This window comes from Rosa chinensis, chromosome 5 (assembly GCF_002994745.2).
Source record: "Rosa chinensis cultivar Old Blush chromosome 5, RchiOBHm-V2, whole genome shotgun sequence".
Lineage (NCBI taxonomy): Eukaryota > Viridiplantae > Streptophyta > Magnoliopsida > Rosales > Rosaceae > Rosa > Rosa chinensis.
Window position 1 is genome coordinate 66,331,363 of NC_037092.1, and position 22,360 is coordinate 66,353,722.

At 37.8% G+C, this 22,360-nt stretch overlaps 3 protein-coding genes across 3 annotated transcripts; 2 read left to right on the forward strand and 1 right to left on the reverse strand.

Annotated features, from left to right (window-relative positions):
• The first annotated feature begins 797 nt into the window (after positions 1-797).
• LOC112163879 (F-box/kelch-repeat protein At3g06240) lies at positions 798-1,706 on the forward strand. The gene has a single exon (XM_024300144.1). The coding sequence runs from the start codon at positions 798-800 to the stop codon at positions 1,704-1,706; it is 909 nt and encodes a 302-aa protein (XP_024155912.1).
• A 1,924-nt stretch (positions 1,707-3,630) lies between these two features.
• LOC112165646 (ABC transporter A family member 2) lies at positions 3,631-9,562 on the forward strand. The gene is made up of 16 exons (XM_024302251.2): positions 3,631-4,081; positions 4,759-4,990; positions 5,089-5,258; positions 5,386-5,571; positions 5,659-5,754; positions 5,836-6,036; positions 6,129-6,285; positions 6,383-6,609; positions 6,963-7,080; positions 7,174-7,250; positions 7,371-7,460; positions 7,612-7,755; positions 7,849-8,154; positions 8,231-8,311; positions 8,816-8,992; positions 9,117-9,562. The coding sequence occupies exons 1-16, from the start codon at positions 3,713-3,715 to the stop codon at positions 9,369-9,371; spliced, it is 2,886 nt and encodes a 961-aa protein (XP_024158019.1). The 5' UTR covers positions 3,631-3,712; the 3' UTR covers positions 9,372-9,562.
• Positions 9,563-16,247: 6,685 nt separating this feature from the next.
• LOC112163880 lies at positions 16,248-17,702 on the reverse strand. The gene is made up of 3 exons (XM_024300145.1): positions 17,608-17,702; positions 16,441-17,097; positions 16,248-16,353 (listed from the first exon to the last, which is right to left on the reverse strand). The coding sequence occupies exons 1-3, from the start codon at positions 17,700-17,702 to the stop codon at positions 16,248-16,250; spliced, it is 858 nt and encodes a 285-aa protein (XP_024155913.1).
• Positions 17,703-22,360: the final 4,658 nt, after the last annotated feature.

A 22,360-nucleotide genomic window follows, 5' to 3' on the forward strand; every position in this document is an offset into this window, starting at 1 on the left:
CTACATGTTCAATCTCGAAGAGTAAATGACGCGTTGTGCTCTTTTTGTCATTCGACCAGGGTTATTTTTGTCTCACAGGGTTTTTGTTATCTGACAAGGTTTTTAACGAGGCAACAATCAAAGCGTCATCACCAAGTTTGAGCGGCACAAGGGGGAGTGTTGAAGGATGTCAACATAATGTGTGCCTCTACAAACTAGGGTTTAGAGTTGTAATAGGAAAGTGTTCTAGGTATTCAATTGTATTCGGATTCTATTACCTATTGTGTACCTTGTAACTCTCTATATAAAAGGCTCCTATTATCAATAATAAATACAATTACAATTCTCCTACAACACACCTTTCTTTATAACGGCAGATGCATACATACCAGCTGCAAATCAAATAATTAACAATAAACCTCACAGTCATGGAAACCTTAAATTTAGGGCTTATGGCAGGGTGTATGGCCATATGCGGTCGCATGCCGCCACCACCATCACAAATTTACAGTGCAGACCGCCTTCGAAATTGGCTCCGGCAACTGTTCTTCTCAGGCGACGTGCTTAATAAACAGCCTTGCTTATGTTCAGAGAGCTGGAACGACGATATTATTGTAGAGATACTGTCAAGGCTACCAGTGAAATATTTACTACGGTGTCGTTCTGTTTGCAAGTCATGGCGTGCTCTAATCTCCCGTTCTTATTTTGTTAAGAAGCACCTCAACCACGCAATCAATGGGATCGACAACAGTAGTAACTGCACAATTAGGCTCCTGTTCTTACACAATAAGAACTTCTTAGAACATCATCCGGAATCCATGTTGGTTGACTCGTTGAAGGATTTTGTTGGTCACACTGCAAGCAAAGAGCTTGATATTCCGGGAATATTGGAAGTTATTGTGGGTTCTTGCAATGGTTTGATATGCCTGAAAGCTCGCTGCGGCGGGGTTTTTCTATGGAACCCTTGTACCGGAGATGCCAGCAAGTTACCAGAACAAACTGTTAGTGATGCCAATTGGGATGATATGTTTTATGGATTCGGTTATGATTCTACAACTGAAGATTTCAAGGTCATATTGGGTGGTACAACAACAACGAAAATCGAGGTCTTTACGCTGAAAAAGGGTTCATGGAGGAATGTTGGAAACCTGAGAGATTATGGTAAAATATCTGGGCAGGGGTGCTTATCAAACGGAGCCCTACATTGGATAGAAAAAGGCCGTGATTATCAATATAGTTCAACATCAAGAATTATCTTATTTAATTTAGCGGAGGAGAAATTTTTGGAGATGGTACGTCTATCCTTTCTTTCTAACAACAAATATTCCCAAATAGGAATGAGCACCATTAGAAATTCTCTCTTTGTGTACTGTGCCCATGCCCATGAAGTGATCTCGGACCCTATTTTGTTTACAATTTGGACGATGGAGGAATATGGGGTCATGGAATCTTGGACTAAAGTGCAAATTCATAGAGACTGTGTACCTCGACCTCCAGCACTTCATATTTACATTGGGCCGATAGTTATTTTACAGAATGGTGAAGTTCTGATGACTTGGAATGAGCTTCACCATTCAGGGAACTTATCATCATTTATATTATATAATCTACACAAGAAGAAATCTAGGATTGCTTCTCGGATCCGTGTTTGTGATTCCTATCACCAAGCTATGTACATAGAGACTTTAGTTTCACCCATAACTGGTAGCGGAGCAGTGGATATCTAAACTATCACCGTAAGTCCTTTCTCTACTCTTTTCTGTTGATTTATGTGTGTGATATGTGTGAGTGTGTGTAACTTATCATTCCTGAGAGGATTTTCTTGTATTAAACAGAGGACCTCCTGATCATCTAGTGGTATCAACAGATAATCAGAACCATTCTCATTCAAGCATCATTGAGCACAAAATTATTCAAATCTTTTCATTGCATATTCATCGTTTTAGCTTTATCTCATTTACTATGTAACTGCTTTATCTCTAAATGGGACTGTTTCTATAATATATATTATGCAGTTCTGTGTTTGGAGCAAAATAGAGTATGCAACTGCATCAAAGTGGTGATTCTACTAAATTGAGTTCTTATAATATTTTACGTGTTTCTAGGGCATGTTCGGTTTTTATACTGATGTAACTGCAATATACTATATCTATATATGACTGATGGAATTGCGCATCGTTTAATACTCAAAAGCATGTTTTGAGAGAAATGTCTGTTTCATTCTTTAGTAGTTCAACTTCAACATAAGCTGTATATATTTCACCCCAATGACCCCATCGATTCTAGTTAATTGCCTATGTCCATAAGCAATGGCGACAACACAGTACATATAAGTACTCTCTCACTCCTCTCATATCCCAACCCTTATCAATAGATATCCGCAGTCAAATCTCATCTTATTGAGAAAACAACTGGGAGCTGCTAGCTATTGTGCACACCGTACGTAGATAAAACCTACTTTCAAAACAAGCTAATATTTCTATATACTTGTATGGGCACTAATCGACGATTCCTTCATTCTCCGGAAGGAGCAGGTTTGTTAACAATTTACAAGAACTACTGATTGTTTGTTTAAATTCCTCGGGCTGTTCAAAATCTGTGGTCTCAGTATCTTCATCATGCTGTTGGCTGGCATTGAGCCTCCATTAGATTTACAAGTACTACTGATTGTTTGTGTAAATTCCTTGGGCTGTTCAAAATCTGTGGTCTTAGACTCTCAGTATCTTCATTATCATTGGATTCTACTCTGTTGGCTGCCATTGAGCCTCCATTAGTACTGGTCCTGTAGCTGGCCAAGGTTAAAAATCATTTTAATGGCACAAGGTGGGTTATTTTTGGAAATTTTAATATTATGGAAATCAAGCTAAAGGCCAAGGAATTAATAATTTAACTAAAAAAAAGATTTATTTTGTGGTGTCACAAGATAGTGGATTTCTTTTTCTCGTTGCATTATTTAACTCGAAAACAACACTAAATCAAAACCAACAAAAATTATTTAGTCAATAAGCTAGTCTGCTAATTACATCAAAATCATAATTACTAGATGACACTAAATCGTAACAAAAACAAAGTATGGCGCATTACACTATAAAAAAATTATAAATAGTTGTCTTGAAACTAATGCTATTGTACACATGATTACATCATATAGATAAATTTGTGCGTGTTGACTTTAGTTTCTAAACTTATACACCAGATTATGTTTTTTCCTAGCTAATTCCCGCATTTGTAAAATCAACCTTCTTTGAATGACTTTTCTCATCCAAACATATCAGTTTCCAATAACGAAAGTTTTGTTTATACCATGTGTGTGTGTGTATTTCTAAATTTTCCTTAAAAAAAAAAAAAAAAGTATATCCTCGAAACTTGAACAATTTGCCTTGGAATAAAAAAAAGTTCATACCAACTTTTTTCTTTTATCAATATCATTCTGTTGAACATTGGGTCACGCAAGAGGTGAAGTGACCCCTCGCAAAAACAACACTTACTTTGACTAAATAAGCAGAAAAACACTAAAAAAAAATGTTAATGTCAGCTCTAGTACCAAGTAAAAGCAAGTGGCAAATCCGTAAATCTATCCCAACTCGAACGCGCTTAAACCACTTCACCCCCTCGGTTCACCCCCACTATAAATCCCCCCCAAAACCCCATTACTTCACTTCGAAACTGTCAAGACTCTCAGAAACCAAACGCTCAAATCCGTAGCCCAAAACCCCACAGAATCTCCGCCGCCATGGGTTTGCAGAGCGGAGTCCCATTGCTGTTTCAGCAATTCAAGGCTCTGTTCCGGAAGAACCTGCTGCTGGCATGGCGGAAGAAGGCGGCGACGTTCGTCCAGCTCTTCTCGTCCTTGTTCTTCGTCTTCCTCCTCTTCTGTATCCAGAAGGCCATGATGGCTCGATTCGCCTCCTCCACCACTTACAAGAGCGTCACCGATCCCCAGCCTCTGGTTGCGCCGCCGATCCCGCCCTGCGAGGACAAGTACTACATCCACAAGCCCTGCTTTGACTTTGTGTGGAGCGGAAATGACAGCCCTAGGATTCGGAGCATTGCCACTGCTATCATGGCTAACAATCCCGGCCGGCCGATTCCGTCGGTAAAGGTACTAAAGATTTTTTGTGATTGTTGTTTCTTGTGTTTGGTTACCGGAAACTGAAGGAGTGGGGTTTTAATTGCATAGCAGTAAGGCACGTTATTTGTGTGGCTGAATTTAATTTGGTCTTTGCTTAGATTTAGAGGAAGGCATATATTCTGTTTGATTTAGTCAAAACTTTGGGAAATATTCAAGAAAAGTCAATGATAAGTTGCATTGTCTAAGAAAATGTGGTCTAACTAGCATTTGTCCAAAATTGCTTTTCAGTGGAGTGTTTTATGTTACATGATTGAATGGCAGAGAAAAGCATATGATGATGGATTATGGTGAAGCATGGAGTTGAGCGTGTGGTTATGTAATGTATGAAATGAGTGGAAGGTTTTTTGTTTCCTCAGGTTTTATTTAGTGAGAAAATGTAAAAATATACAGACTGAAATTAAACGTTTGGGATTTGGTTCAAAAGTAAAAGAGGTGGAAGATCCAAAATTGAAGTGCTAAATTTTATGGTTTTAGGCTTCTAAGAAATAGGTAGGTTGGTTGGGCTTTATCTGTTAGCCAAAAAACAGCTTAACTGGTATCATTTTTTTTTTCTTTTCTTTTCCTTTTAAAAAAAAAAAAATAATTTATGTGCAGTCTGAAAGATCATCACAGGTCATGTAATTACTCTCCTCCTGCTTTATGTGCAGGTCAAATCATTTAAAACAAAAGCTGATGTAGATGTATGGCTATTTAGTAATCCTATGTACTGCCCCGGAGCTTTGCATTTTGTGGAAAGAAATGCCAGTGTTATTAGTTATGGCCTACAGACCAACTCTACTCCTCTTGCAAAACAAGGGCAATTTGAGGACCCCACATTCAAATTTCAAATTCCCCTTCAGATTGCTGCAGAGCGTGAAATTGCTAGGTCTTTGATTGGAGGTATCTGTTCCCGATAGTCCCCCCATGTATTTTGCAGAAAGTTTTACTTGCATGACTATCACCAAGAGCTTAGCACTCATATAATGACTTGTATTCAGTTCCAAACTTCAGCTGGGTTGTTGCGCTGAAAGAATTTGCACACCCTTCAAGGGAGATTCCGTCTGCATTGCAGACAGTAGGACCGACCTTCTTTCTTGCAACTTCCATGTTTGGTTTTGTGTTTCAAATGAGTTCTTTGATCACAGAAAAAGAACTAAAGCTTCGACAGGTAATGACTGTAAACAACTTCAATTGATGAATGCTTGTCTGGTTAGATGGACTTAAGTATGCCTAGCATTGCTCTGCATTTACGAAATCAATTAGTTATTTACCGCTGTATGTGTTCTGCCCTGCAGGCAATGACAATTATGGGTCTTTATGACTCTGCATACTGGTTCTCATGGCTCACATGGGAGGGAATTATCACACTTCTCTCATCACTTTTCATCACTCTGTTTGGAATCATATTTCAGTTTGATATGTTCCTGAAAAACAATTTTGCGGTCATCTTCCTCATTTTCTTTCTTTTTCAACTCAATATGGTAAGTCTGTTTCTTGCAATTACTTGCTTTAATTTACACTTGTTCTTGCTGATCCTTTGATCCCTTCTCTCTTAACATTGATGCCAGATTGGTTTTGCCTTTATGTTATCGGCATTCATAAGCAAGTCATCTTCATCGACAACTGTGGGTTTCTCTATATATATTGTTGGATCTGTCACCCAGGCAAGCTTCCTCAGGTTTGAAATTTATAGATTAGGGGTTATTGGCTCAATGGTAATAACAGAACCCATTTTTTCATCGCAGATTGTCACAGCCGCTGGATTTCCCTACGGCCAAAACATCCAGAAAAGGTATAGAATAATGTGGTCATTATTCCCTCCAAATCTTCTTGCCAAAGCTCTAGAGATACTCTCTGGTGCAACATCTCCCCCTTATGATATGGGCATAAAATGGAGTGGAATAACAAAGTGTCCACCAAATGAAACGGACTGCGTTATAACAATTGTATGTTATCATATTGTTAGTCAATTGAACTATAGCTTAAGTCCATTTGTTTAGCTCATAACTATTAATATTTCTCTTTAAATTTTTGACAGAGTGACATTTTTAAATGGCTGGCGGCAACATTCTTTCTCTGGTTTGTATTGGCTATCTACTTCGATAATATCATCCCTAATGTATCTGGTGTCAGAAAATCAGTTTTTTACTTTTTAAATCCTGGGTACTGGCTAGGGAAGGGTGGAAAAGTGGAAGGTATTAATAAGACAGTTAAGACTGTAATTCAGTTTGTGCTTCAGTTTCCATTTGTTGAATGATACTTATTACTTCATGCTTCTCCTCTCTTTCATAGAGGGTGGCATTTGCAGTTGCATAGGTTCAGTTCCAGAACAGGAGCCACTTACTCCAGATGATGAAGATGTACTTGAAGAAGAGAACATTGTAAAACAACAAACTAGCGAGGGCATAGTTGATCCAAATATTGCAGTTCAGATACGTGGCCTCTCAAAATCATATCCAGGGACCACAAAAATTGGTTGCTGTAGATGCAAGAGCACGTCACCTTACCATGCTCTGAAGGTAAAGAACCTTTTCTGAGTTGTATTTTTCAGAGGAAGTATGTAGACACTAAAGGACTTCACCTTGTTTTAGTCTGTATTTCATGATCAATGTTTCTCCCATCTTTCTCAATTCTCATTAGTTGTCACTGCTTAAAGACAAAAAAATACAGTACAGGGGCAGTGTATAGGGTGAGGTTTTTCAATTAAGTAATGTACTCAGTATAGTTGTTCTTGGATTTCTTGTTTGGGCTCATCATATGTTTACTGTGGGCTTAGACATTGATACCCGTGCCTACTTTACTGCAGCTACCCTGATCATAGCTGTCCCAACTGGAATCAAAATCTTAACAATTCATTTGTTCCTAAATACAGGGTCTATGGGTGAATTTTTCCAAGAATCAGCTATTTTGTTTACTTGGGCCAAATGGAGCTGGGAAGACCACCACAATCAATTGTTTGACTGGCATCACACCCGTTACTGGCGGAGATGGTAAGACCTATAATTACATTACTTTTGGCTCATTCAATCAGAAATTTACCGAGGTGAAGTCAAATGATAATATTGTAAATTGTCTTGTAACAGCATTGATTTATAGGAACTCTGTTCGAAGCTCTGTTGGCATGGCTAAAATTCGGCAAATTATAGGAGTTTGTCCACAGGTGCCTTTTCCTCCTACATTAACAGATATTAGCATTAGATAGTTATTATTTATCACCATGTTGTAACAACTCAGTTCAAAAAATTAGACCAACTTATCTCTACTGTGCCTCTTGTCATAGTTTGATATTCTTTGGGATGCATTATCTGGGCAAGAGCACCTCCACCTGTTTGCTAGTATTAAAGGCCTATCCCCAGCTTCAATAAAAGTGGTATGTGCTACACTAAATTTCTTTTATGCCATGCATATGGACTACACTGATTTGAATAAGGGATTCAACATGCTTTGATCTTTCATTTTTGTTCCCTGGACAAGAATGATCTTCTGTTCTGTATAAGTTGAATGCTCTTTCTCAACTGCAGGTTGCTCAGAAGTCATTGGTAGAAGTAAGACTCACCGAGGCAGCCAAAATTAGAGCTGGGAGTTACAGTGGAGGAATGAAACGTCGCTTAAGTGTGGCAATAGCCCTTATTGGTGATCCAAAGTTAGTCATCTTAGATGAACCGGTAGGGAAATCAGAATTTTTTTTTTTTTCCTTTACAAGTTCATCTACTGATTCTACTCTATCTTTTTTTCTGTAATATAATTTATGCATGCAGACAACTGGTATGGATCCAATAACTAGAAGACATGTGTGGGACATCATTGAGGATGCAAAAAAGGGGCGTGCAATTGTCCTAACCACTCACTCAATGGAAGAAGCTGACATTTTAGGTGATAGGATAGGAATAATGGCAAAGGGTAGGCTCCGTTGCATTGGTACTTCAATCAGGCTGAAATCACGGTTTGGTACTGGCTTTATTGCTACTGTTAGTTTCAGTGAAAGCACCAATGGACAAAGCCCTCCACATGGGGATGCACTTACTACACCTCACCATGAGGCAGTGAAGCAGTTCTTTAAATATGTATGTTTATTTCGAAAAGGGTTTGTACTTATCTATGCATACAAAGGTTAATGCTAACATGGAAAATATTTGACAGCACTTGGATGTTTTACCGAAAGAAGAGAACAAAGCCTTTCTGACTTTTGTTATTCCTCATGACAGAGAGGCACTTCTGACGGTAATCTTCTACTCTTTTTCTTATACCTTTCAAATCTACTGTTTCCTTTCAAAGTTTTTGTTTTGGTTCTTCTACTGAAACCCAGTAGAAGAAGGATGGCATAGTATCCTCCTATGATGTGGCGGTTGAATTGAAATAAGATACTGTAAATATTGGCATTAAGTAATTTGATATTGACTGATTTATACTGCTTCTATACTTCTTTAATATTACATTTGACATGCTTGCCAAGATGATTCAATTGTTTATTATGTAGTTTCATGTGAATGTTCCTCAATACTCTTATTGCTTTTGTCCATAGGAGTTGTATTTATATTTGCTATATTAAGTATATCTCATGTTTCAAAACTAGTACTGTTCAAAATAATAATAATAATAATAATAGTAAAAATAATAATAATAATAATAATTAGTATGAATGACCTTTTCTTAACAAAAGAAGTCTCACTATAGAAGTTCGTAAATGTTCTATTGTTCTTATTTCTTGTTTTTTATAATCTGCAGAAATTTTTTAAGGAGCTTCAAGATAGAGAAATTGAGTTTGGTATCTCAGACATCCAACTGGGTCTTACAACTCTTGAAGAAGTTTTCTTGAATATCGCAAGGCAGGCAGAGCTAGAAACTGCTACGGCTGAGGGGAGGTTGGTCACTCTCACATTAACATCCGGAGCCTTAATCGAGGTGAGCGCAGCTTCTTTCTCTTTTAATTACTTCTGTAGCAAGATATGTTTACATCAAGTATAAAATCACTTGATAATTTATTCTCTCAATTTTCTCTTCCTAATGTATCTCAATGGTTTTGCAGATACCTGTAGGAGCTAGGTTTATTGGGATTCCAGGTACAGAATCCACAGAAAATCCAAGAGGAGTTATGGTAGAAGTTTACTGGGTGCAAGATGATTCCGGTTCCCTCTGCATTTCAGGCCACTCACCTGAAACTCCAATACCTCCAAATGTTGAACCAATACCTTCTTTGGCACCTACTTCACGCCGAAGTCGGTTACCAGTTCATGGAGTTGTAATCCACCCCGATCAAATCAGTAATACCACCTCTCATTGATACACTTTGTCATATGTTACCAAATGTACATATTAGTTGTATATTTCACAAGTTCCTCCATTGTGAGTACATAGTCATTTAGAATTTCACATATATATGGGGATGGTTTACGGTGGACCTTTTCAGCAAGTTTGGCAATTAATTTTTCTTGCAATGATAAATAATTACGTTAGGTCGTAGCCTTTGTGAGTTGTCAGCTTTCTTCTTGTTGTTTGTTTTGTCTCAAGCAGCTGGATGTTCTCTTTGTTTGGTCTTATTTGGCTATTTTGAACTCGAACTTATTATATATGTTGTCTATTCAGAGTCGCGCGGATAACGCGAAGCAACGTAGCCCTAGTCTTCGCTTTCTGATAAAACTATGAAAGCTGCAAAGTTTTTCCATTCACCAAAATACTTTTGAATCATAATATCCTAAGAAAGTAGTTTAGAAAGTATGCTTCCAGAGCTCCCAAACGAAATCTCATGCTTTCATATACTCCCAAGGCTACCAGGCAATTAAGTCCCTGATGCGCTTCAGGTGCGTATGCAAATCTTGGTGTGCTCTCACCCGTAACCCTTTGTTTATCGAAACTCATCGAAACTTCAATAGCAACAAGCACAGTAATCGCCTTCTCACCACTTTGGACCGAACCACAAAGCAACAACATTTCTTCTCAGTACAAATCCACCAAGGAAGTCCACTACCAAGCACCAACCACCTTCTGAAACTTCCCGCACCACTGACCAAGTATTCTTGTGTCTACAATGCAGAGACTATGAATGGCTTGGTCTGTCTTTATTTTCCGCATACATCGCTTCCGAATCTAAGCAAGCATGACCTCCGTGTTCATCTATTCAATCCCTTATCCTACACCCGTACCTGTCACCTTTCATGAGGCATACCACTTTGGGTTTTGTCCTCTTACAAATGAGTATCAGCTTCTTCAAGTGAAGAAGTCATTAATGATTACAGATTCCCCTGTAACAATTATGAATTCTATTCAGATCTTTAAACTAGGTACGAGTTTCTGGAGGGGGATAGAGGCAGATCACAATGATCTACCTTTCGATTATCACAAGTGTCAGTTCCATAAGAGAAGTGTGTGCATCCATGGAGCCATACATTGGATGCATGGGACACAGAATCTTATAGTGGTTTATGACCTTAAAGACGAGAGGTTTAGAGTGATCCCGTTTCCTAAAGATTATGATTATCATATTGTTCTTTTTAGCCCAACTTTTGGGAGTATAGTTGAAGTGGATGGATGCTTGACTCTAATAGATGACAAAGGAGTCGAAACAAAACATGTTGATGTTATGGATTTTGAAGGACTACCAAAATCAAGTGTGGGTAACGGAGACCATCATCTTGCCCTCTTGTTTGTGGGAGTCCAATTTCCGGCCGGTTCCTTTCGGTACAATTCACATTGGGGAGCTCCTACTCCAATCTCCAATCCTAGTCAGACTCGATTCTGCTCATGTGAGGGTTCATCTGTACAATATGAAGAGTAAAAGTTTCAGGACAATTGAAATTTTTTTTGCCGGAATGGATAATTCCGAGTTCTCAGACTAAGTTGAAGTTACTTCCTAGTTATGCTGAAGCATCGTCCCCTTACGCATGTTATCGTTTTTTCTTGATAGCCCGTTCGTACACTCGTTTTCTTTATGTCCTTGATGTATAAGAAAGAACCTCATCGTGACAAGCTCATTGCCAAGATACTTCTTTCTCAACATATATCATCCCTTAAACCAAGACTTTCAGGCCTGAAACGGAGTTCCAATTCACCAAGTAAAAAGCTAGGATTTGGTCACAGAGGAGAACCATTCTTTTGAATGTGGAAGGACAATGTTTCCTTTGTTTCTCCCAACACTCTCGTGAACAACCCTACTCTTTCCTTTCTCCCTCTTCTCGCCAATCCGATTACACAAATGAATGAATCCTATTTACATAAACGAAGTAATTAAAACCCTATGAGAAAACGGCGAAAACGGAAGCAAATATTGAGTGCCAGACCAAAATATGCTTTACGAATTAATATCTGACGCGATGAACCCACCGTGTGTGTGTGTGTGTGTATAGGGACCTTCTATTAAGGGATTTCTTTTTTTAGTCTTTTCTAGGGATAGGCTATTAGACCAACTTTTTGATCACATTTCGGTATCTCAACTTTTCAGCTTTTAGGTCCTAATGTGTAGATCATTTCTGCAAATTTTCAGCCAAATCGGTGATCATTAAGGTATCAAACTAAAATAAATCAATGAATGAACCAAATCTGTCAAACTTGAACCGTTCATACTTATAATCTTAAATCGTCGTTTTGAATGCCTTAACGATAATCAATTTAAATGAAAACTTGCAGATTTGATCTACACATTAGGACCTAAAAACTGAACTGCTGAGATGTAAAATATGATCGAAAAGTTGATCTAATACCCTATCCCTATAAAAGACCAAAAAAAGGATCTCTCGCTAAAAGGGCCCCTATATATATATATATATATATATATATATATATATATATATATATATCCTATCCAGAGCGGAGCTCCGCTTTGAAATTAACTTGTGAAGTTCGAGTTTTTTGTCACTTTTCGGTCTCATATCCACATCTTAACCGTTCAGTTTTTAGGTACTAGTATATAGATCATCTCTGCAAATTTTCAGCCAAATTGATGATCGTTAAGGCATTGATAACTGTTTTAAAGCTAGTACAGTTCAGGTTGACAGATTTAGTCCGTCCATTGGTTTAAGCGAGTTAGATACCTTAACGATCATCAATTTGGCTGAAAATTTGCAGAGATGATCTATACAGTAGTATCTAAAAACAGAACGGTCGAGATGTGAATATGAGACCGAAAAATGACTGAAAACTCGAACTTCACACGTTAATTTCAAAGCGGAGCTCCGCTCTTGATAAAATCTGTATGTGTGTGTGTGTGTGTGTGTACAGGGCCCTTCTAGTGAGGGATCCCTTTTTTTGGTCTTTTATAGGGATAGGGCAATAGACTAACTTTTCGATCATATTTTCACATCTTAACCGTTCAGTTTTTAGGTCCTAATGTATAGATCACTTATGCAAATTTTCAACCAATTTGATGATCATTAAGGCATCGAAAACTACAAGTTAGATACCTTAACGATCATCAATTTGGCTGAAAATTTGCAGAGATGATCTATACAGTAGTATCTAAAAACAGAACGGTTGAGATGTGAATATGCGACCGAAAAATGACCGAAAACTCGAACTTCACACGTTAATTTCAAAGCGGAGCTTCGCTCTTGATAAAATCTGTATGTGTGTGTGTGTGTGTGTACAGGGCCCTTCTAGTGAGGGATCCCTTTTTTTGGTCTTTTATAGGGATAGGGCAATAGACTAACTTTTCGATCATATTTTCACATCTTAACCGTTCAGTTTTTAGGTCCTAATGTATAGATCACTTATGCAAATTTTCAACCAATTTGATGATCATTAAGGCATCCAAAACTGCAATTTACCATTATAAACACGAACAGTTCCGGTTCAATAGATTCGGTCCGTTCGTGTAAATTGCAGTTTTGGATGCCTTAACAATCACCAATTTGGCTGAAAATTTGCAGAAGTGATCAATACATTAGGACCTAAAAACTGAACAATTAAGATGTGAAAATATGATCGAAAAGTTGATCTAATGCTTATCCCTATAAAATACCAAAAATAGGGATCCCTTAGTGGAAGCCTTCTATATATATACAGTCTTGCTACGGTACGGATTTCCCGTTTTCCCCCACATTCTGATCACATTTTCACATCTTAACCGTTCAATTTTTAGGTCCTAATGTATAGATCACCTCTGCAAAATTTCAGCCAATTTGGTGTTCGTTAAGGTATCCAAAAATGCAAATTACAACAATGTACACGAACGGTTCCGGTTTGACAGATTCGGTTCGTTCGTGTAAATTGTAGTTTCGGATGTCTTAACGATCACCAAATTAGCTGAAATTTTGTAGAGATGATCTATACATTAGGACCTAAAAACTGAATGGTTAAGATCAAAATATGTGATCGAAAAGTGGGTGAAAACCGGAAATCCCTACCGAAATTTCAGTACGGACGTCCGCACCTAAGAAAAATCCTATATATATATATATATATATATATATATATATATATATATATATATACAACCTTGCTCAGGTGCGGATATCCGCACTTAAGCAAAACGTACAGATTTCTCATTTTTACCCACTTTCTGATCATATTTTCACATCTTAACCGTTCAGTTTTAGATCCTAATGTATAGATCATCTCTACAAAATTTCAGCCAATTTGATGATCGTTAAGGCATCCAAAACTGCAATTTACACGAACGAACTGAATCTGTCGAACCCGAACCGTTCGTGTTTATAATGGTAAATTGCTGTTTTGGATGCCTTAACGATCATGAAATTGGCTGAAAATTTGCATAAGTAATCTATACATTAGGATCTAAAAACTGAATGGTTAAGATGTGAAAATATGATCGGAAAGTGGGGAAAAACTGGAAATCCGCACCTTTTGCTTAGGTGTGGATATCCGCATATCAGAAGGGCTGTATATATATATATATATATATAATTATATATACACACACACACACACACATACACACAATGATTCTCGGTTACTGACGTCCGTAATTTCAAAATCTGCGGATTTGCAACGTTAGCCATTGGATGTGGTTAAATGAAGCTCTACGGCCATGATTTAAGCAGCAAACAAAATGGCTAATTGAAACGACCCAGATTTAATATAAAACCCACCTGCAAAGGTTTGAGTTGAATCTCGATGGTTCTCAAGTTGTCTTCTTTAGGACAAAGAATAGCACAACTTCATCCGTTTCTTCAGTCCTTCAAGCCCACCTCAACTCCCGACCTGAATTCAGTTACTTCAAGGTTGCTGCGTACTGAAGAGCTTCACTCCTTCAATCCTTCAAGACCACCTCGAGTTCAAATCCAGCCGACCAGCCGACCACAATCGTCGAGCAAGGTAGCAAGGTGCTGCATTCCTTTCTCTTCTTCTCTCAGAGTCTCAGAGATCGAAGGCTCCTTCTCTTCTACTTCTCTTCTTCTTTGGGGCAATCGATTAAATGTAGTGTAAGATTCAATTTTGTTTTATTTATTCAATTCAATTTGGGGAAATTTTTAGGGTTAAGAATTGATGTTGATTTCAATTTCGTGGGTGTTGATTTAGGCTTTGCTGACTTGCTCTGGAAGTCTGGATCGTGCTCTCTTGCTTACAATTTATTGTGGGTTTCTTCTCTTTCTTCCAATTCGATGTGAGGAACTGACTCAACTGAGGACTGAGCCACTGGGGAACAATGGTTTCGAATTTATTGGTATGGTTTTAGTTTAATTTTCTTATTGGTATGGCTTTTAGTTTGATTTGTTATCAAGTTTTGCAATTGATGATAGTTGGAAATTGTGTGATGCAATAATTCAACACTCTAACATGTTAATTTAACGTGCTCTGTTTCTAGATGTTGTGGGTAATGTTCTCTTGCCATCGAAGTTGACAAGTTGTTAACTTGGCATCAGTTCGAGCAATGGCTCTTTATCCATGTTTAAAATTGAGAAACTCTTCATATTTATCTCTCTTTGTGTACCTATTAGATTGTTGTTAGGATGCTGCCAATAGGATGGATTCAATATGATTTGAGAAGATAGGATAATCATAGGGTTTAGGAGAATAGAGACTAGACTGGTACCTTTGGACAACAATCTAGTACTTTCGGTTCTTTTCTGATCGCATTAGACTGCTGTTCAGATTTTGCTAACTGTTTAGGAAGAAATATAAAGTACTCACTCCCAATTTGGCCAAGTTGAGTGTTTGTCAAGGCTGCAAATACTTATGGGATTTAGAAGTTTATTAGTAGCTTGAGTTTTGGGATTCAATAGTTCAACATAAAACATCACCTTCCATATATCTTCCTTTATGTATGTTTCTGTGCCTGAGCTAAGTCAGCTTTGTCTTATGTTAATTGAAGGTACAAATGCTAATACTTGTTACATCTATGCAGATTATAGCATAGTGAACGATGACCAAGCATCACCCTGATTTGATCATGTGCCGGCAGCAACTAGGGATTGTCATTGGGCCGCTCTGCCAGAAGTGTGATGGGTCGTTGTGTTATCTGTGAAGGAGTTGGGATTTCTGATGCTTACTATTGCTCATTTGTAGTTTTTGTGGAATGAACTATTATATATGAACAATTATGTATGTTAGATAAATCAGAACAATTGTGGAAAAAACAATTATGTATTATGTATGTTAGCAATTCAAATCCACGATCTTCACCTGCTTTTCCTCTTGCACAGTTTCCAGCAATTAGTGGTAAGGTGGTCATCTTGGTACACAAGCTACGTTCTAATCAATACATCACACATCACCTGCCAATTGTTCACATGCTGCACTCTGCATTTACAACCCCAATAAAACATTAGCTCAAACAAGTTCTCATACAAACATACGAACAAAAATTGCTCTTTTGGAGCATTCTAAGAAAAATTGCTCCTTTTTTCCCTCTTTTGGAGCATTCTAAGTGATGCAATTGCTCATTTCTTTCATTATCAAGAATATAAAAAAGATGAACTCAGATTTCTTACTAAAGCCAAATCTTCAATGAAATAGTAAAAGGGAGCAACAATCATATGCAAATAAGTCAATCAGCATCCATCAACCCATATTTCATTTCTTTCATTATCAAGAATATATAAAGATAACAGCGATTACTCCATCTGTTTCAGAATCCAAGTCGATGATCTTACCTCAACATCCAAAACTATTGAATTGTTCACAAAATGGTAGACAACGATAGGTAGTTAATATAACATAGCAAAGAACAAACTTTTTCTGCTCTATCTGATCACTACAGGGGAACTTAATTGTCATCATCTTCATCGAAGGAACTGGGGTCCTCATCTTCATCAGTTCCTATTAGCTCGTGATCATCTTCATCCTTGTCCGCATATTTGTCAAGAACAGAACTACATGAAAATAACATCTAATTAACTATATCCCCATCTAAAAAATGAAATTATACAAGGAATAAAAAAAGTTCTTCACAACGTTACCTATCATTAGGCATATTAAGCGCCGGACAGTTCCGTTTATCATGTAATTGCCCATACAAACTACATCCATGACATTTCCTTGTACTACTTCTCTTTCTCTCTGTCTTCTCCTTTGACTTCTTAAGCCTTTTTCTAGAACCCTTTGCTTTGATAATCTTTGGCTCATTATACCTATGTTGAACATCACTTGAAAACTTCTTACCGACACTTGCACTTTCGCTACTATTGACTTGCATTTGTTTGAGCTTATCAAGAACATTGTCAAGAGCCTCGATAAACATGGTCTGAGCTTCATGAGGACTTGTAAGGACTTTATCAATAACAAGTGAAGCATGATGAAATAATTTACTACGCTTCACCACCAATGCATTTGTATCTGTTATCTCCAACCCATCTAGGTCCTTAACTACAGTAGCATTTGCAGCTTTAGTCCATCTGTTCAAAATATATTGGTCAGGTAAGTAATCTACTTCTTGAACTTTCAACAAATATCCCAAGATGTGCCTACAGGGGATTCCTTCACTTTGAAATTTTTTGCAAGTACATGAAGCAAGATCCGTATGCTTGTCAACAATTTCCTGATCCTTTTGAATCTGATCACTTCTTTTCTTGACCAAATACAATTTTTGATTGTCATCCTCTCTCATAAGTTGAAACCTGTAATTGAAAAAGCTAATATAGAACTCACTTTGAAATTGTTGGAAACAGGCACGAGTATAAATTCTAGACAATTGAGATTCCATAGGATGAGGGGTACTCATTTGAGGCTCTTCATTTGCATCAATATGGGTAGAAACTAACTCTTGATGACGTTGATGTACAAGTCCTCTATTAAAGAGAATCACAAAGTCTAGTAATGAATTTTTGTGGTCAACATACTTCTTGAAAAATGAATGACAACTTTCAGCACGTTGGCTACTTGACATTCCAGCCGAGAAAATGTGATTGCAGTATGTAGGCACCCAAGATGCTCAAATGTCATAAATTGATTGGAGCCATCCATTGTCACTTAAACCACTCTTCTCAACAACTTCCTTCCACTTCTTATCAAATTCTTCTGTCATTTAAGAGTTCCACACACAACTTCTAAAGTCATCATAATATTCATTACATTTCACTGCACCTATCTTTTCTGAAAACTTATCTATTATGTGCCAACTGCAATACCTATGAAATGTGTTAGGAAGAACTTGGGAAATGGCAAATTTCATTGTAGGATCTTGATCAGTAATTATCATTTTTGGGGGACTTCCTCCTGGCATTGCTTCTAAGAAAGTATTGAGTAGCCAAACAAACGACTCTATGGATTCATCACCTAAGAATGCACAACCAAACATAATGGTCTGGCCATGGTGGTTAACCCCTAATAGTGGTGCAAATATCAGCCGATATTTGTTAGTGTTGTATGTTGTATCAAAGATAACTACATCCCCAAAGAAACTATAAGCCCTCCTGGAGGTCGCATCTGCCCAAAAACAATGTTACTGTCTTCCTCTATCTTGAAATTGAAAAATGAATTCTTCTCCCACTGTGCTAAAAAATGAGCATACAACATATCTCCATCATGTCCCTTCAACTCTTCTCGCTTATCTCTTTCGTAATTGTATATATCTTTCCCTGTGCAACCCATACTCTCAATTCCTCCCGATTGAACTTCAAGCAAACTAATTTGTTGGTGGGTTGGAATATTTACCAGTTCAAGTTCCATGGTTAAGCATTTGGTAGCATTTGTAACTTGACGATGAGATGGTAACAAATAAACTTTCTCTGGAGTTGTCAAAGGATGGTTATGAGCCTCCATAAATTCAGTGATTACATATATGCCACATCTCTTCACAGCTGCAATCTTTGCTAGACAACTCGTTCTTATGATCCCTTTCCGCTTTTTTGGCAGAGCCGTATGTTTCTGTGAATGCCCTTCTTTGCGACGACAAAGTTCTTGTCTTATAGTTTCAGAACCATCTTTACTCTTGGCAGTAGAACTTCTCCGAACACTAAACCCAGCTTCAAAAGCATACTTGTTGTAAAATTCAAAAAGCTCATCTAGTGTTCTAAATTCACGGTTTTTTGTAGGCTTCAACTCATCCGCTACTTGAGGAGTGTACACTTCGGCGGTCTCAGCAGAACATGAAACTGACCCTAAATTCATTGCCTGAAACATAATCCCCGACCTATAATTTTTCATTGCAAAACAATGAAACCACATAAAATTAAGGACAAAATACTGTTTACTCCCTATACTTATAGGGACTCAACGTTTCAGTCCCTGACGTTTCAATTTCACCTAAAAAGTCCCTGAACTTTTCAATTTCATCTAAAAGGTCCCTGCTGTCAATTTTCCGTTAAAAAATCTGTTATCTTGCTGACGTGGCACTATTTCAACAGTAAAATGACTATTTTACCCTTATTGACCCCAAAAAAAAAATTTACTCTTTTTTTATTTCTTTTTTTAACTCTTTTTTCTCTATTTTTTTTAATTTGTTCTTTTTATTCCTACTTTTTTTTAACTCTTTTTCTCTATTTTTTTAATTTGTTCTCTTTTTTTTTTTCCCTACTCTTTTTTTTACTCTTTTTTTTTAACTCTCTTTTCTCTTAACCACGTGGTGTGGTGTGTTGGTCGAGCTGCCTAGTCTGGAACCCCCAGGTCTAGAGTTCGAATCCCAGCTCCATCCCGTGGCCAGCAGATTTGAGGGACCTGGGTTAGTTAAAACACCCAATGGTTCGTGCGTCTGCGGTGCAGTGATTAGTCTGGCTATGCTGGGATACACTGCATGGGTGTGTGTGTTGGTTCTATTGTCGTCTTCCACTCAAAAAAAAAACTCTCTTTTCTCTTTTTTTTATTTATTTGTTCTCTCTTTTTTTTTTAACCCTCTTTTCTCTTTTTTTTTTTCCTACTCTTTTTCTCTTTTTTTTTTTAAAAACTTTTTTCCTCTTTTTTTTATTTGTTCTCTCTCTTTTGTTTTTTTTTTTATTTCTTTCTCTTTTTTGTTTACCTCTTCTTCCTCTTCCTCCTCTCTGCTCTTTGGCCTTCTTTTCCTCCTCCCTGATCGCAGCTCCAGTTTTCGGCGAGCATCACCACCTCTCCTAATCATCGTTGGCGTGCCCGCCACTCCAAGCAAGTGCTGGCCATTCCACCATCCATCCATCATCCCCGTCATGCCAACAAGCATCACCACCTCTCCTAATCACCCCTCTCCATACAGCAGTTCCAAACCAAATTGGAGCACACCCAAATCAAATCAATTCACGTTCCACCTCCCTTTCTTCGGTGCCAAAACAGTTCAAACATTTCTCTCTAAAGTTACGATCATAAACAGCCAAATAGACCAAAACATGGAAACTCGCAGGAAAACTCAAATATCTTATCCTCTTCAAATCTCTATTGGCTCATCATCTCAGCAAACCCACACCAAAGAAACGTTATTGACGTCGAGAGAAAGCTTCTGATATAGCTCCGACCACGAAGGGGCCGGAATCTGAAGGGAAGAGAACCCGACCATTCCAGCTTCTAAGCGTGGCCGAAAACTGGAGCTGCGATCAGGGAGGAGGAAAATAAGGCCAAAGAGCAGAGAGGAGGAAGAGGAAGAAGAGGTAAATAGAAAAGAGAAAGAAATATATATATATATATATATATATATAAAAAGAGAGAGAGAGAGAGAGAGAGAGAACAAATAAAAAAGAGAGAAAAGAGTGTTAAAAAAAAAAAGAGAAAAAAAGTAGGAAAAAAAAAAAGAGAACAAATTTTAAAAAATAGAGAAAAAAGAGTTAAAAAAAAGTAGGAATAAAAAAGAACAAATTAAAAAAATAGAGAAAAAAGAGTTAAAAAAGAGAAAAGATAGTAAAAAAAAAATTTTGGGTCAGTAAGGGTAAAATAGTCATTTTACTGTTGAAATAGTGTCACGTCAGCAAGATAACAGACTTTTTAACTGAAAATTGACGGCAGGGATTTTTTAGGTAAAATTGGAAAGTTCAGGGACTTTTTAGGTGAAAATGAAACGTCGAGACCCTATAAGTATAGGGAGTAAACAGTATTTTGTCCTAAAATTAAACTATATGAACTTAACAATTTTATAATCAAGGCAGTGAATGAATGGCAAACCAATTAAACTAGATTGATAATTGCACATAGAATCCCAAACCAAAGTCAGCAGAGAAACCAGTTTTAGCTTTTATCGATTCAAGGCCCCATCATCTTGACCAAATCCAAAGTCAATAGAGAAAGAAGACAGAACAAGCTTTTGTAAAATCTATACCTGAATTATGAGTGCCTTTGTCCTTAAAACCAAAGGGTGCATCAACAGTTTTCTCTCTCCCTCTTCAGAAACACCACAGGGAATCAAAATATTTTAGACGTAGAGGGAGTGATAGAGCGAGAGATCAAAGAGATCAATTGTCAAAAGAGCGGGAGTTCATCGAGCTTAGTTCCAGGTTGGTCTTATATAAGACCCGGGTCGGATCCATTTTAATCTCCAACCTGTATGACCCATGTTTACTGCTTAAATCATGGCCGTAGAGATTCATTTAACCACATCCAACGGCTAACGTTGCAAATCCGCAGATTTTGAAAGTTACAGACGACCGTAACCAAGAATCATTGTGTATATATATATATACAGATCCTATCCAGAGCGACATTAGGGTTTATGGTCACTTTTCGGTCGCATATCCACATCTCAACCGTTCAGTTTTTAGGTACTAATGTATAGATCATCTCTGCAAAATTTCAGCCAAATTAATGGTCGTTAAGGCATTGATAACTGCCTTAAAGATACTACGGTTTAGGTTGGACAGATTCAGTTCATCCATTGGTTTAAGCGAGTTTATAACCTCCCGAACCTGAATTTACCAATTTACTAGTCATTTGGACTGTAAACGACCTTTACTTTCACTTTTACTGTCGTTTCGGTACTTTAAGGGGGCCCTAAAAGATGACTTTTTGTTCGGGTCAAAATTTGAGAAAATTTCCTTCATGAAAGTTGTAGAGGACATTAAACCGAGCACGTGCATATGTGATACGTAAAAATCGGAGTTCATATGCAAAAGTTATGGGTGAAATACGGAAGTTACTGTTCATGATAAATGGGATATATATATATATATATGGAAAGTTACCACAGTAGGTTTCCATTTCTAGAAACCCACCCGGTAACTCTCTTTTTCTCCTTCCCCGATCTCTCCCTCCTCTCCCCGTCGGCCTCTCCCTTCTTCCCCTCTATTCACCGTTGTCCGGCCATCAACCGGCGTGCAACCGGCCACCACAGGAGCGCCCCTTGCCCCTCTACACCCTAGTGACCTTGGATTATGACGATTTGGCCGGGAAACCTCGAATGGAAGCAAGGTTCCTCACGGGGGAAATTTGAGCTTTTCCGGTGATTCAGCCATTTCTGACCGTTTCCAACCACCAAATTGGGACAATAGGGGCGCCTCAAGCTGGTGATCATTTCCCCTAAGGCCATGCACTTCAATTTGCAGTGTGGAGGTCGAATCGAAGATTGCAAATTCTAGGGTTCGGAGATTTTTCTGGGTTTTCTTCACCGGCCAATTTCGAGTGCTTTAAGGTAAAATTGAAATGTGTTGTAGTTGAGAAAATTGTTGGGTCTGTTGTAATGTTGCTACTGCCAAAATTTGTTGGCCATCAGTGGTGGTGGCCACCGGCCCGTGGGGCCCACGCTCTACCACTGTGTGTGGCGCGTGGAGGCGCGTAGGGCTAGTTTTAATAACTGTTGTTAGCCCATTTAAATCATATAATTGTTGTAGAACTTGTAGATGTGAATTTGGTTGAAAATTTGAGAAGTTTTGTATTGATTATTAATTTCCGGAATTTAGAATTCAATTATTGAATTACAAGAATCCGACCGTCAGATATCTCTTGGTTCTGCCTTGGAACCTTTAAATTAACAATTTGGCATGAGTCGTAGAA

Coding starts and splice junctions, on each gene's coding strand:
- LOC112165646 (XM_024302251.2), top strand. CDS start 3,713: ATGGGTTTGCAGAGCGGAGTCCCATTGCTGTTTCAGCAATTCAAGGCT. Junction 5,259..5,385: donor AAGAACTAAAGCTTCGACAG/GTAATGACTGTA, acceptor TCTGCCCTGCAG/GCAATGACAATTATGGGTCT. Junction 6,610..6,962: donor CACCTTACCATGCTCTGAAG/GTAAAGAACCTT, acceptor TCCTAAATACAG/GGTCTATGGGTGAATTTTTC.
- LOC112163880 (XM_024300145.1), bottom strand. CDS start 17,702: ATGCCAGGAGGAAGTCCCCCAAAAATGATAATTACTGATCAAGATCCT. Junction 17,098..17,607: donor CTTCCTAACACATTTCATAG/GTATTGCAGTTG, acceptor TTTCAATTACAG/GTTTCAACTTATGAGAGAGG. Junction 16,354..16,440: donor CTTAATATGCCTAATGATAG/GTAACGTTGTGA, acceptor ATTTTCATGTAG/TTCTGTTCTTGACAAATATG.
- LOC112163879 (XM_024300144.1), top strand. CDS start 798: ATGTTGGTTGACTCGTTGAAGGATTTTGTTGGTCACACTGCAAGCAAA.